Source organism: Trachypithecus francoisi, unplaced genomic scaffold (assembly GCF_009764315.1).
Source record: "Trachypithecus francoisi isolate TF-2019V2 unplaced genomic scaffold, Tfra_2.0 Lachesis_group9, whole genome shotgun sequence".
NCBI classification, from domain to species: domain Eukaryota; kingdom Metazoa; phylum Chordata; class Mammalia; order Primates; family Cercopithecidae; genus Trachypithecus; species Trachypithecus francoisi.
In genome coordinates, this window is record NW_022681474.1 from 11,932,577 (window position 1) to 11,946,821 (window position 14,245).

Here is a 14,245-nt window from a genome sequence, read left to right on the forward strand (position 1 = left end):
AAATATTTCTGTACGATTTTCCTGTAAGACAGGCCTGTAGAGACATGGAAGAATCAGAACAAAGTCAATGGATTGATTTCAACTTCATTTTGAAATTATAGGCAGCTGTAATCTCTGCCCCGCCCATCTTGTATTTGATGGAAATAAAGAACGCGGCAGCCTTGTCTCCTACTGGGCTCTCAGTGAGGATACGGAAGGAAAGGCAGAGTCAGATTAGCTGGGCTGTGGGTGGTGATGGAGCTGAAGCAAAGCCATTCTGTGAGGCTGAATGAGGGACACCTCATGCCGATGCTGGGATTTGGCACTTATGCTCCTGATCATGTAAGTGGACCCCTGGAGGCTGAGGAGTCTTATATGTTTTTGCACTAAGAGGATGATAAGCTGTTGACTCTGAGAGTTCGGAGGTTGAACTCCACTCTTGCTTAGAAATGTGAAGGGCCAAGGGCCAGAGGAAGCGGAAGCCAGCATGAATGCTTGCTGGCAGCTTTGCTGTGAGGTTGTTGGGGCTGGAAGTATTTGCCAGGGAGTTTCGACCATCCAAACCTTTTGCCATGTAAGAAGACACTGTGATTTGAAACATTAGGTAATTCGATGGGAAGACTTAGGGGGTACAACATCACAGTAAGGACTGAATTGTGTTTCTCCCCAAACACACCATACAGTCATCCACTCAGTTCACACCATACAGCCACCCACTCAGTTCACACCATACAGCCACCCACTCAGTTCATACCATACAGCCACCCACTCAGTTCATGGCAGAGAACTTGAAGTGTCACACTCTGGTCACAGCAATGTAAGGGCAGCTTTGGGGTTGCTTTGGAGGGATTATCCCCAAAATGAGAGACCAATGGATGGGCTCAATCTTGGTAGAACTCTGTCATGAGATATCACTAGATAACAGCTACCAGAAAGGGTCAGGAGGTTTCCAATGGCATAATTGTCCATTTCATCCATTAGGCATGATGTGTGTCTTATATATGTTTTATGTAATGTTTATTGCTCTTAGAAAAGACAGAAAAGTGCCATAGAGAATAGAACAAAACTCCCCATAATCACCTCATTTACCGTAATAAATGGTACTACATGCATGTGCTTAATATTCAGGCATTTTAAATGCACTAAGTGAAAAAGAAGCTTCCTAATACTCTAATTGGTGTTTTTACCTTAAGTCACTGCAGGAATGAGAAGTTTTTTTCCTGCGTGTGTGTTCTCTGTCTTTTGTCCTGCTGTTCTAGGAAGCTTGCTAGGGCAGCATCTCAGATTTAGTCATTAAACTATCCCCTGTTTGAAATTTGAGGCAGAGCGTGTACATATTATTGTCCAAACGTTGCAATGCCAGCTTGGTGAGGTGACATCTGCATCCTGGGTGAAACCAGGCCAACTATTGACTGGAACCCTTACTAACAACACAAACATATTTTGCATGTTATATGTATGATATACTGTATTCTTATAATACAGTAAGCTAGAGAAAAGTAAGCTAGAGAAAAGAAACTTTTATTAAGAAACTCATAAGGAAGAGATGATATATTTGCTATTCATTAAGTAGAAGTAGATTGTTACAAAGGTCTTCATCCTTGTCGTCTTCACACTGTGTAGGCTGAGGAGGAGGAGGAACAGGAAGGGTTGGGGTTGCTATCTCTGGGGTGGCAGAGGCAGAAGAGGTGAAGGAGCGGGAAGGGAGGCAGCAGAAGCAGGCACACTTTGTAATTTTGATTGAAAAAAAGTCATGTATAAGTGGGACTGTGCAGTTTAAACCTGTGTTGTTCAACAGTCAGCTGTGTATGTGTATAGTATGTGTGTGTGTATCACTTGACCTGTCCTTCCTATTGAGTGACTTAGAAAATTTCTCCCAGTATCAGAAGTTTTCCTGTTGGTTATTCTTGTACAATTGATTCCTATGGAATGAGATGTGATTTTTCCATGCTCCAGGGTGAAGCCCATTCCACTAATTTATTTGGGAGTAGAAACTTACAGGAGGCTAGTTGCTGTCCTCAGAGTGTGCAGGTCTATCATGGGAACCCACGTGATCCAAAGGGAAGCAGGAGGCCAGCAGATAGTGAAGATGCTATTGGGTAGCAAAGACATGGGCTCAACCTAAATGCCCATCCATGGTAGACCAGATAAAGAAAATGTGGTACGTAAACACCATGGAATACTGTGAAGCCACCAAAAAGAACTAGATCATGTCCTTTGCAGCAACATGGATGAAGTTTGAGGCCCTTATCCTAAGCAAACACAGAAACAGAAAACCAAAACCACACGTTCTCACTTACCTGTAGGAGCTGAACAACACCCAGGAATACTGGGAGGGGAATGACAGACACCAGAGCCTATTTGAAGTTGGAGGGTGGGTGGAAGGCGGGAATCAGAAAAAATGTTTATCAGGTGCTATGCTTGTTACCCAGCTGACAAAAGAATCTGTATACCAAACCCCTGTAACACACAGTTTATCCATATAACAAACCTGCACATGTGCCCTGAACCCAAAGTAAAAGATCAAAAAAAAAAAAAAAAAAAAGAAAAAGAAAAAGAAAATGCCACTATGGAAATCTATTGATTTTTCTCTGAGTCAGGCAGATCATTGACTCCTCTTATTCCTGTTTTATAGACCCCCAAGAGCAAGGCTGGTGAAGCCACCAAAGTGGCTATTGATGTAGGCTTCCGTCACATTGATGCAGCGTTCTTCTACCAAAACGAGGAGGACATCGGAAAGGCCATTCGAGAGAAGATTGCTGATGGCGCTGTGAAGAGAGAGGACATTTTCTACATTACCAAGATGAAAGTTCTGTGTGTGCAGTGGCCAGAGGCCACCGTCAGTTCAGATGTATTATTTAGAAAAACAATGTGGTCTCAATTTGAACAATGTTTTTACCTAATATTGTGAAGGCACATTATCAAAACATAGGAACAATGTATTTATTACCTAATATTGTGAAGGCACATCATCAAAATATAGAAGAGGCTATAGTTTTGCTCTGAAATATGTGAAAGGTGGGACATAGTTCTTCAATGTCTCTGAGCAGCAGATATTATTCCTATATAAAATGATATTGATCATACTTAAGTCATTGTTATATGATAACCCAAGGCACTCTGGGGCCACTCCATTAATTCTTCAGTAATTGTTCTCAAGACATATCAAGTGAGGTTGCGATATTGTTCAGAAAAAGGAGCCAGAAAAGGAAATACTTTTTTTCTTTTTTCAACTCGGCATTGAGTTTCCTGAATGTGATAACATTTTCCTAGCGTGGAAAACCTTTCTTCCAATGTAAACAAAGCTTTGGTTTCTGGAGATACATCCTATGCATGTTTACACTGATGACAACCTGTTGTTAGGATGCATCTCTCAGCAGAATTGTTTTGAGGAATTCATTATACAGGACAGTAGATTCCATTCCCCCTGTCCTGACATTTCTTGACTGCTCTCAGAGGATGGTGCCATTAACCTTGATGCATTAAAGTTGATTTTCCTGCTCCATCTAAGTTTTATTCACAGTTTTCTTTTTTTTTTTCCAACAAAAGAAATACACGTCTTTATTTCAAAGGTAAATGTTTTTCAACATATCAAGGATTATTGATTTTTAACAATTTTCACTAAATAATTTAATGTGCACAAAAGAATGAAACAAATATTTTTAAGTTTTACTATTCAAGAAAACTAAACTGTAATTCATTGTGTTTTTTTTTTTTATCTCAGCAGACTTTTAATCTTAATTGAGCATGTGTTTTCTTTTGTCATTGGATAGTCTTTGGGGAATTACAAAGAAATTCTTAGAGTTTGGCTTCTAGAGAATTTTCTTATAAGGAGAAATCTCAATCAAAGACCATGACCTTATTTATATAAAAACAAATTTACAAAAATATCTTTGGTTTTTATGAGTAGGAATCCTAAGGATTAGCCAAGTTAGGGTAACAGTTTAGAGTCCTTAATAAAATCTGCTCTGTCTGCCTAACATGGTGATTATAAAGATAAAATAACTGAGTACCAGTGAAAATCCATGATAAGCTATCAAGTAATATTATTAAGATAAAGTTTAAATTGTTATTTTTTAATCTATTATGTATTAAAGTTCTATTTAATAAGACATGTAACTTGAATCTTCTTCCCTAGTGTTTTTATTTTCCTTGAACATTAAAGCAAAGTTTATCTATTAATTTTTTCCCAAAGCTATCCAAATTGCCAAAACTAACAAATGAGAAAGTTTCAAATCAATGAGACTTTAATAAACTGTTGTAATGAATATATCAATGTGTTTATTCTGCTTTCATAAACTCATGACTGATAACATAAATCAAAATTTAAGTAATGAATGTAGTCTTTCTTATTTTTGATAAGAAAAAAATCATAGTTTTTAATATAGTTTTATTCTAAACAAAGCTCCTTAAGATGAACCCTCTGACCTAAGGAAGCTCATAACAGTTCAACCACAGCCTCAGTCTCTTTCCAGTTCTCCTTATAGGGAAAATGGACTGTAACAACATTCTCTGCCCAATTTTGTTAGAGAAAGTAACGTGTTAAATTTCTTCTTTTCATTTTGAACCTTTGTGCTACTTAACAATGAATGATATGAAATTCAAAGTAGAAGCGACATGATCATGTTCATTTTTTTTTTTTTTTTTTTTTGAGACGGAGTCTCGCAGTCGCCCAGGCTGGAGTGCAGTGGCCGGATCTCAGCTCACTGCAAGCTCCGCCTCCCGGGTTTACGCCATTCTCCTGCCTCAGCCTCCCGAGTAGCTGGGACTACAGGCGCCCGCCAACTCGCCCGGCTAGTTTTTTCTATTTTTTAGTAGAGACGGGGTTTCACCGTGTTAGCCAGGATGGTCTCAATCTCCTGACCTCGCGATCCACCCGCCTCGGCCTCCCAAAGTGCTGGGATTACAGGCTTGAGCCACCGTGCCCGGCCGATCATGTTCATTTTAAGCCTACTAGTCATATTTAAAAGATTTCTTCTAAAAATTAGTTACAAATTATTTTTTGGTGTTGTCTTTCTCCTTTTTCTAGCTTTATCAATTTTCATTTATTAGACAGCCTGGTGATAGAATACCAAAGTTAGACTATGTTTTCCTGAAAGATAAAGTGAAGAGCTCAGCACTAGAATAGTCTGCAACAGCAGAGTCACACTAGTTATCTACTGCAAGTTTCACTTTGTTAGCTTTCATAGCCAGTTAGCTTTAATGTCGGGTTCATCATATGAATTGGGGGAACAAGATCAGCACTTGGGTTCCAAACATCTTCCCTATTATTATCGCTCCATTTGTTTTGGTGATTATTCTATACCCTACAACATGTACTTATGTCCAAGACAAACAGAAGATGATGCGGGAATTCCTGCATTTTCCACAGAGGGAAAACACAAAAATCAAAAGAGATTCATGCTGATTAAAATGCACAGTTTTCTTACATTGCAGTCTTTCAAGTAAATCTCAGCATCTCATCAAGGATGTAATTTACCCTGAATAACACAAACGTAGCCCCAGCTCTTTTAGTTTTAGACCACAGTGTTTTGTTACTCACGTGTCAATTTCTAACTGTTATGTTTAATTTGGTCCCCAAATATGTGAAATCATACGCTACTTTTTCTTTTGTTCACTGCAGCTTTGGACAACTTTCTTTAGGCCAGAATTAGTTCGCCCAGCCCTGGAAAGGTCACTGAAGAAACTTCAACTGGACTATGTCGATCTCTTCATTATCCACAATCCACTGGCTATGAAGGTCAGCTTTTGTTTTTCCCTTCTTATGCCCCTAGCAGTTTTATCACTGTTATTAGCACCTCCATTGTCTCCTTCCAGCTTGATTTCCTGGGTTCTTTCTGAGAGAGGTAGGTTTGAGTGAATTGCATAGATTTGCTAAATCATTCACGAGTCTCCTTCACAGCCGAGTGACATTGAAATTTTCTGTCTGTGCTCATCCCCCAGCCTTAAGCGAGATGCAGGTTCAATGATCTCACTTCCTCTGTGCTAGAAAGATGAGGCATTGCCCTGCATTTCTTAATGATTATGTTCCTGAGTGTAGGTTCTGAGCTATTAGGTTACTACAGACTACAGAGATACAACGTGAAATCTCCACCTCTTTATGGTAAGGGTTTCTCCCATATGTACCCCTCAGCCCCCAGGAGAGAGAGGTACCCGGGGTGGCACATGTGGCACAACTGGACTCCTTTGGGCTTCACTGATCCAACCTCTCATCACAGTGGACATTGACTAAGCACATCTGATGTCCTCATTATCTGAGTTGGGTGAGCATAAACTGAGGCTAAACACACTGATCAATAGTTATGGTAAGCTCTGTCCTCCACACCAGCCTGTCCTTCGGAAATGAAATAAATTTCAACTGTAGGGACAGCATTCTTAGTGAAGTGTGGGGGTGTACGGGGGAAGGAGCCTGCAGATAACGGTGGAGAAAAAGTGTTTTGCTACAGTCTCTCAGATCGGTCTCGTCTTTCTTTTTTCCCATGTCTTCTCTTACCGACCCCCTCCACACACACACATGCACATCCACACATATCCTTATCTACACACATGCACTCAAGCATACACACGTATGCACACAGGCACACACATGCACACATGCATACACACATCTGCGCATGCAGACATGCAAGCACACACATCCACACACATGCACACATGCATGCTCAGATTAATAATCACAGCCTCCTGAAAGTGGTGTGGTTAAGCTCCTTAAGCACCAGAAAGGGAATTCTCATAGAAAACCTTCTTTTTTATCCTCTGTTTTCTCTGTTTTCCATTCTGGGGAGGAATTGCTGCCTAAGGATGCCAGTGGAAACATTATTTTTGACACTGTGGACCTTCCTGACACATGGGAGGTATGTTCTGCTGCAGACACCGGGTGGCACTGTGTGGTGAGGTTGGAATCACAGAAGAAGGGGTCAAAAGAGATGGGGTTTTCGCTCCAGCAGTTCTCTGACCTCAGACGTGGAACTTCTCTGTGCCTCCATGTTCTCATCGGTGAAGTGAGGGAGTGGAATGAGATGACCCCTGTGGTCCATGTTTAATTTTAACTTCTATGGCTCTACATAGACATGGAAGCAGCTTTATCCCTGACATCAGGTTGAGGACATGAGCCCTAAAGAGGAGTCAGCATAGAGAAGCACAAAAGGAGTCAGCACTTTATCCCAGGACAGAAACGCATCACAGAAGAGGAACAGCTGCGGCCTGACTCAGCAGGAGGGTGGAAGGTGCAGGACGGTGAACCTGCCCTTGCAACACCTATACCATTCATTTATTTTTATCATTGTAGAAAAAGGTAGCAACAAACCCTTTACTAGAGGAAAGGCTGAGAGTTTCTTTTGCCCTTGACTATGGTATAGTTTGTTAACTATTGCATCCTAACAGCAAAATAGGTACCATAGAAGTGAGTGGGACAGGTAAGAGGAAATGGAAAAGCAGCTTTATGTTTATTTGGTATCCCGAGTGTGCATGTAATAGAATTAAGGAGATAAATATGTATACAGAACAAGAAAGGGCATTCAAAATTAATTTATTCAAGTGATAAAACTGTTTGATTCATTGTAATTGTAATATATCATAAGTCAGATTTTCAGTTTATAAAAAGCCAGTGACAAATGAAATGGACAAACTACAGCAAAGGTCTACCATCCATTTCCTTCCTTCCCAGGCCCTGGAGAAGTACAAGGACGCAGGTCTAGCCAAGTCCATTGGGGTGTCTAATTTCAATCGCAAGCTGCTGGAACTCATCCTCAACAAGCCAGGGCTCAAGTATACAAGTATAAGCCCATCTGCAACCAGGTGAGCCCTTAGCCTACCGGGGCTTCTCTGACTTTCTGCTCTTCACACACTTGCCACTTAATCATGCTTCCAAGTTTCTGGCTTTATATCATCTGTGTAGATGACAGTTCCTTTCACAGAAAGAGAAAATACTAGAGAAAAAGCAGTTTGAGTGGAGTAGAAGAGCCTGACTTCAGTTCTTTGGGGATGGGTGTGACGTTCCTATGAGACAGCCAAGTGGAGGCAGAGTTGGGAGGTGGTCGCTTTGGTCTGGAGCTCAGGGGGTGGTCTAGGTGGAGATACAGATGTTTGGAATCATTGCTTTACAGATGGTAACAACTCACAGACAAGGATTAGCTTCCTAGGGAAAGTTCATGGAATGAAAAGGAATAGGCAGGACAGTTCACAGGAGAGGGTGAGGCAGAGAGGCACTGGCAAGGAGATTGAACAGGAGCTGCCAGACAGGTGGAGACAACCAGGAGACTGTGGTATCAGGAGCCAAAGAAAGAGCATTGAAGTGGCTTGAGTCAGACATAGGTGGATCCTACTGTGAGCAAACACTCCAACAGGGAAGGGTAAAGGGGGCTGGATTTAGTGGCATAGAGGTTATGGGAAGCCATGCAGGGCCTGCTTCAGAGTGGTGAGCACTGAAGCCAGGTCAGAGGAAAGGAGTGAGAAAGAGGAGGTATATAAATCATAATTAAAACATGATTTTTAAAGAAACATCCAATACAGCCAAATATCAAACATGATTTATGACATTGTTAAATAAAGCTTTGTGTAGACCATTTTGATAATTATACAAAAAGCAGTTCAAAAATGTATACTCTTTGTTTTAGTTTTATATTTCTAGGGATATTTGTAGACAATCAAAATGTGTTAAAAACTCCCATCTATATTATATAGTAATATAATATATATCAACATATATATATAATTTCTAAAACCAAATGCTTAGAATTTTGATTTTCCACAAATGAGGAAATAAAGTTCTGATGGCTTCATAGAGATCTTTGAGAGGATATTATGAAGACTAATAGCAAAGAGGGAAAGCTTGTAATACCATATCAAAAGCATATCAGAGAATTATATGCTATTCTGTTTTTCAGGATGCTTTTAAGCCAAAAGAAACAGAAAACTCAATTCAAATAGGCTTAAAGTTGATTCACTTATAGAAAGTTTGGGTTTGGTTGCTCTAGAAGCTGTAAGATACTTTCCTAAAATGAACATATTTTGTCTGTACTCCATGTTTTATAGCTTCAGAATGGCTCCTCATGGCAATTGGGGGATAGGTCTCCTCATTCATCTTCAGCACAGCAGAGAGGGTTTTCTGGGGCTGTTTCTAAAGACAGAAGAATAATTTTCACAGAAGTTTTCTACCAATTTTTTTCTCATGTGTCATTGGCTTGAACACTGTAATATACCTTTCATAAACCAATTAATGTAAGAGAAAGTAAGTTCATGACACAAAAGTGTAACTGGCTTCTTCTGGAGCACAGAAGCTGAATATGGAGGAAGGAAGAATAAATGAATAAAATCAGGATTCTTATAAAATATGTTAGTCTATACTATTCAGTATATATGTTAATTTTAAATTATTTAACATCTTAAGAACAACAAAAATGACTAAAATTAAGCGTACAAAATGATTAGAGGTTGCTACATGGTTCTGGTAAAATTCTAGGTGATCTGGTATTTTTTCCTATATCTAACATGAAAATATTTCTTTTATTACTTTTAAAAGTTTTTATTTTTGTAAAATTTTAAAAAACGATATAGAGAATATGAGTTCAAAAATTTCCTGGAAAAATGAAATTAAAAGATGTTAATAAAGATATCAACTATTTTTCAACACAAGCTTTACCAAATTCAGTATAGTTTTTAAAGCATAACTATATGCCCATGAGTATATGAACTAAGTATGTGAACTAATAGCAAATAGTAGCCATTTAGTTCATCTCTAAATAACTGAGAGTCCCGGTAATTTAATCATTTCAATGTATTCTTTATTTTTTACATTATTAACTGTAAAAAAAAGTCTCTGTTAAAGATTCTTAAAGATTCAGACACAAAAAGAACTCAGAAGGAGCCAAATCAGGACTATAAGGTGGATGACTAATGATTTTTCTGTCAGAATTCTTGCAAAATTGCCCCTGCTTGATGAAAAAAATGAGTAGGAGCATTGGTATGGTGAAAAATAATCTTTGGTGAAGCTTTTTTTTTTTTTTTGAGATGGAGTCTTGCTCTGTCACCCAGGCTATAGTGCAGTGGTGTGATCTCGGCTCACTGCAAACTCCACCTCCTGAGTTCAAGCCATTCCCCTGCCTAAGCCTCCCGAGTAGCTGGGATTACAGGTGACCGCCACCACATCCTGCTAATTTTGTGTATTTTTAGTAGAGATGGGGGTTTCACTGTGTTAGCCATGATGGTCTTGATCTCCTGACTTGTGATCAGCCCACCTTGGCCTCCCAAAGTGCTGGGATTACAGACGTGAGCCACCGCGCCTGGCCCTGGTGAGGCTTTTTGTGGGTATTTTCACACTAAAACTGGCTAATTTTCTCAAAACAGTTGTTATTCTTCTTTAGCCCTCTGGATATTAGCCAGAATAAGCAAAATGCCCTGAGCATCTCAAAAAACTTGCTATGACCTTTTTTCTTGACCAATCTCCTTTTGCTTTGGCTGGACCATTTCCACATCTTGGTAGTGATTGCTTTGATTTTGCTTTGTCTTCAGGATTGTACTGGCAAAGCCATGTTTCACCTCATTTTACAATTCTTTGAAGATGCTTCAGGATCTTGATCTCACTTATCTAAAATTTCCTTGGAAAGCTTTGCTCCTGTCTGTAGCTGATCTGGCCACAACAGTTTCATCATCCATGAAATGGAAAGTTCACTCAACTGAAATATTTCAGTCACTATAGTGTAAACGGAACCAGTTGAGATATCTATGGTGTTGGTTATCATTTCTGCTGTTAGTCATTGCTCTTCTTTAATTAGGGCCCTAGTAAGATACATGTTTTTTCCTGAAAATTGATGTGAATGGTATATGCCATTGCGGGCTTCATCTTCAACATCATCTCGTTCCTTCTTAAAATTTAGGGGATTTTGCCCATAAATTTTGTGTAAAGAGTCAATAATTTCACCATTCTTCCACCCATGCTTCACAATAAATTTGATTTTTGTTCTTCAATTTAGCAGAATTCATGTTTCTCTGATAGGGGAGTTGTCTTATCTTTCTCAATGCCTCAAACTAGATCCTGTTTAGACGTGTCATAACAAGTTAGTACAAGTTTATTTTAGTGCATTTTTTTTTTTAAATCCATGTATAGTTTCTACGTAATGCACATTTTCAATCAATTTTTGGAATATTCCCTCACGTTATAATCATTTCCTTTTTATGTACCCATCCTTACACTTAAGCAATAATTATCTCACAACCAAACATGTTACATAGAGAATTCTACCTCTGTATTATTTTGAAGCAGACATTATATCATTTTATCTGAAAATATTTTTAAAAATCTCTAAATCTTTAAACATTGCCAGATCTTTTTCTACCACTTGAAATGGTAGCAATACTTTCTTATTATTACTAAATAACATGAGTGCTAAAATATAATTTTATCATATTTTTACAGTTGATTCATTTAAATTGATGTGGAAATAAGGCCCATACATTGCAATTGGATGATATGTCTCATAAATCACTCTTTTCTTTTTTTTTTTTGAGACCCAGTCTCACTCTGTCATCCAGGCTGGAGTGCAGTGGCATGATCTCAGCTCACTGCAACCTCCACCTCCCAGGTTCAAGCGATTCTCCTGCCTCAGCCTCCTGAGTAGCTGGGATTACAGGCATGCGCCACCACGCCTGGCTAATTTTTGTATTTTTAGTAGAGATGGGGTTTCACCATGTTGGTCAGGCTGGTCTCAAACTCCTGACCTCATAGTCTGCCCACTTTGGCCTCCTAATGTGCTGGGATTACAGATCTGAGCCACTGAGCCTGGCCAAATCACTCTATTATAAATAAGTTTGCTCTCTCTTTTTTTTTTTTTTTTTACTTCCCTCCTCTTCTTCCTCTTCTCCCTCCTCTGTCTTCTTCTGTTTCTTCTCTTCCTCCTTCTTCTCCTCTTGCTCTTCTACCTTCTCTTTCTCCTCTTCTTCCGTGGCTCTCATTCTCACTCTGCCTTTTTCTTTCCTTCAATTTACTAATGAAAACTTAAGGCTTTTATTCCTGTAAAGTTTTCCTCAGTATAGGATATACTGGTTGATCCAGTGATGTGATATAATTTAACATGTTCCTTTTGTACTTTCTGTAAATTGAAAGTTAAAGCTAAAGATTGGATCACATTTGGTTAACGTCATTTGAACTTGTGAATTTTAGCAAATATGTCATTTTCCCAACCATTGTAGTTACTATTCTTTTTGATGCTCAACTTGCCATCATTTTGACCAGCAGGAGACTTTTCAAATGAGCTTCTTGGTCCTTTGACTTGCTTCATTTTTTTAATGTTCTTTGCCATTTAGAATATAAGCTGTTCTAGGCTGAACTTGTAGCTTCCCCAGTCAGAAATGGAATTAGCCATTTTTCTAAGAAATCTTGGTTTCTCTGAGTAGAAATGTCATGTAGACACTATAATTTGGGCACAAGAGATTTTAATCATTTAAAAACACTAATTAAAAAAGAATACATAAGTTATCATATTAGTATGACCGCTGATGGAATTTGAAGGCATTTCAGAAGGTGCATGGGGAAAATGACCAATCTGCAATACATAGTACAATATTAATATAGTACTAGATATTCCTTCAAGGCATTTAAAAATTTACATGTGGTTATTCGCTCATGTATTCTGACACCTTTTGGTCTTGAAAAATTACAGGTGGAATGTCACCCTTACCTCAACCAGAGCAAACTCCTGGAGTTCTGCAAGTCCAAGGACATTGTTCTAGTTGCCTACAGCGCCCTGGCATCTCACAGAGACCCAAACTGGTAATAAGAGTATCAAAGAGTTAATTTATATCAGCAACTCTATTGATTAAGAAACTTTTAGCATTTCATTATAGATAAAGTCAAACACAGAACAGTGAACACAACAGTGTAGTGAATTCCCATGTAACACCACTGAGCTTCAATGTCACCAACATTCCTTCCCTCCTGTTTCATTTGTATATCTGCCTTCTCCCAACCCCACTCCAAATACAATTTCAAAGTGATTTGAAGGTGAAATTTACATAGACTGTAATGCATATTTGTTAGCCGTACAATTTTGATAAATGAATGTACTTTGTAATCCACATTATTGTCATGATATAGAAACTTTCTCCCAAAAATGTTAATTTGTGTTCCTTCTGAGACAATTCCTCCCCACCTCTAGGCAACTATGTTCGTAATGTTTTCAGTCTTAGATTACTTTTGTCTGCTGTAGTACTTTATGTAAAGAAGTCATATATATTCTTTTGTGTAGCTTCTTTTGCTCAACCTGTCTGTGAGATTCATTCCTGTAGTTGCAAGTGTCTGTTCTTTCCATTTTACTGCTGTAAGATATTCCGTTGTATGGACATGCACACCACAAGTTGTGTATCCATTCACCTATTGATGGGCAGTTTAGTTGTTTCCAGTTTGCAGCAATTGCAAATGAATCTCTATGAATATTTATGAGACACTTCGAAACGTACTCTATTGTATCTTCTCCTCTCGTTGTCTGGGGCTTTGGGCAAAAGGGGTAGCACACTCTAGATTTTTTATCCATGCTCTTCATATCTGTTGTTTTTCTCCAGGATGGACCCAGATAGCCCATATCTTTTGGAGGAGCCAACCTTGAAATCCATTGCCAAGAAACACAATAGAAGCCCAGGCCAGGTTGCCCTGCGCTACCAGCTGCAGTGGGGGGTGGTGGTCCTGGCCAAGAGCTTCTCTGAGAAGAGAATCAAAGAGAACTTCCAGGTACAGGTCAAGTGGTTTTGCTCCAAAGTGAGCCATAGTCGCTGGTCTGGGCCATGTCTCTTCCACGGGGGAGTGTGCCACATGTCATTCATGCCCGTGCTTCTCTCCTCTGTGTGCTAAGGGAGGGGGGCAGGAGGGAAGAGTATGAAGAGAGATCACTGGATTCACAGTTCTAAAGTTTATCACCTCTAGGACTGACTTTGCCACTCACTAGTTGTGTGACACTAAGCAAATTTCAACTCCACCATTTTCATGAGTTTCAGGAGTTCTACATGGCAAATAACTTTAAGGACCCTCATTTCTCTCCTTCACCACCTCTATCTGACAAATCTCCATTTGTATTTTATGATCAAACTCAAATAGGATTACCTGCTTTGTTACATATCATACATATATAACCATTGGAACAACGTAGCACATTTTTCACCACAATAGTGCCTGGCATGGTTCTGTTAGTGAGTCTTTTCCCTTTTAACTTAACATTGTTTTTCTCTAAGATGTCAGTGTGCTCTCTGGACTGTGAGACCCTAAATGCAGTGACGCCTT

At 39.2% G+C, this 14,245-nt stretch overlaps 1 protein-coding gene across 1 annotated transcript; it reads left to right on the forward strand.

Annotated features, from left to right (window-relative positions):
* The first annotated feature begins 234 nt into the window (after positions 1 to 234).
* Positions 235 to 13,913, forward strand: LOC117082052 (aldo-keto reductase family 1 member C15-like). Its single transcript, XM_033208538.1, is given in 8 exon segments — positions 235 to 321; positions 2,615 to 2,788; positions 5,603 to 5,719; positions 6,756 to 6,833; positions 7,646 to 7,744; positions 7,747 to 7,776; positions 12,636 to 12,745; positions 13,534 to 13,913. Coding segments are annotated over 8 exon segments (981 nt in total). The 3' UTR covers positions 13,820 to 13,913.
* The last annotated feature ends 332 nt before the right edge of the window (positions 13,914 to 14,245 follow it).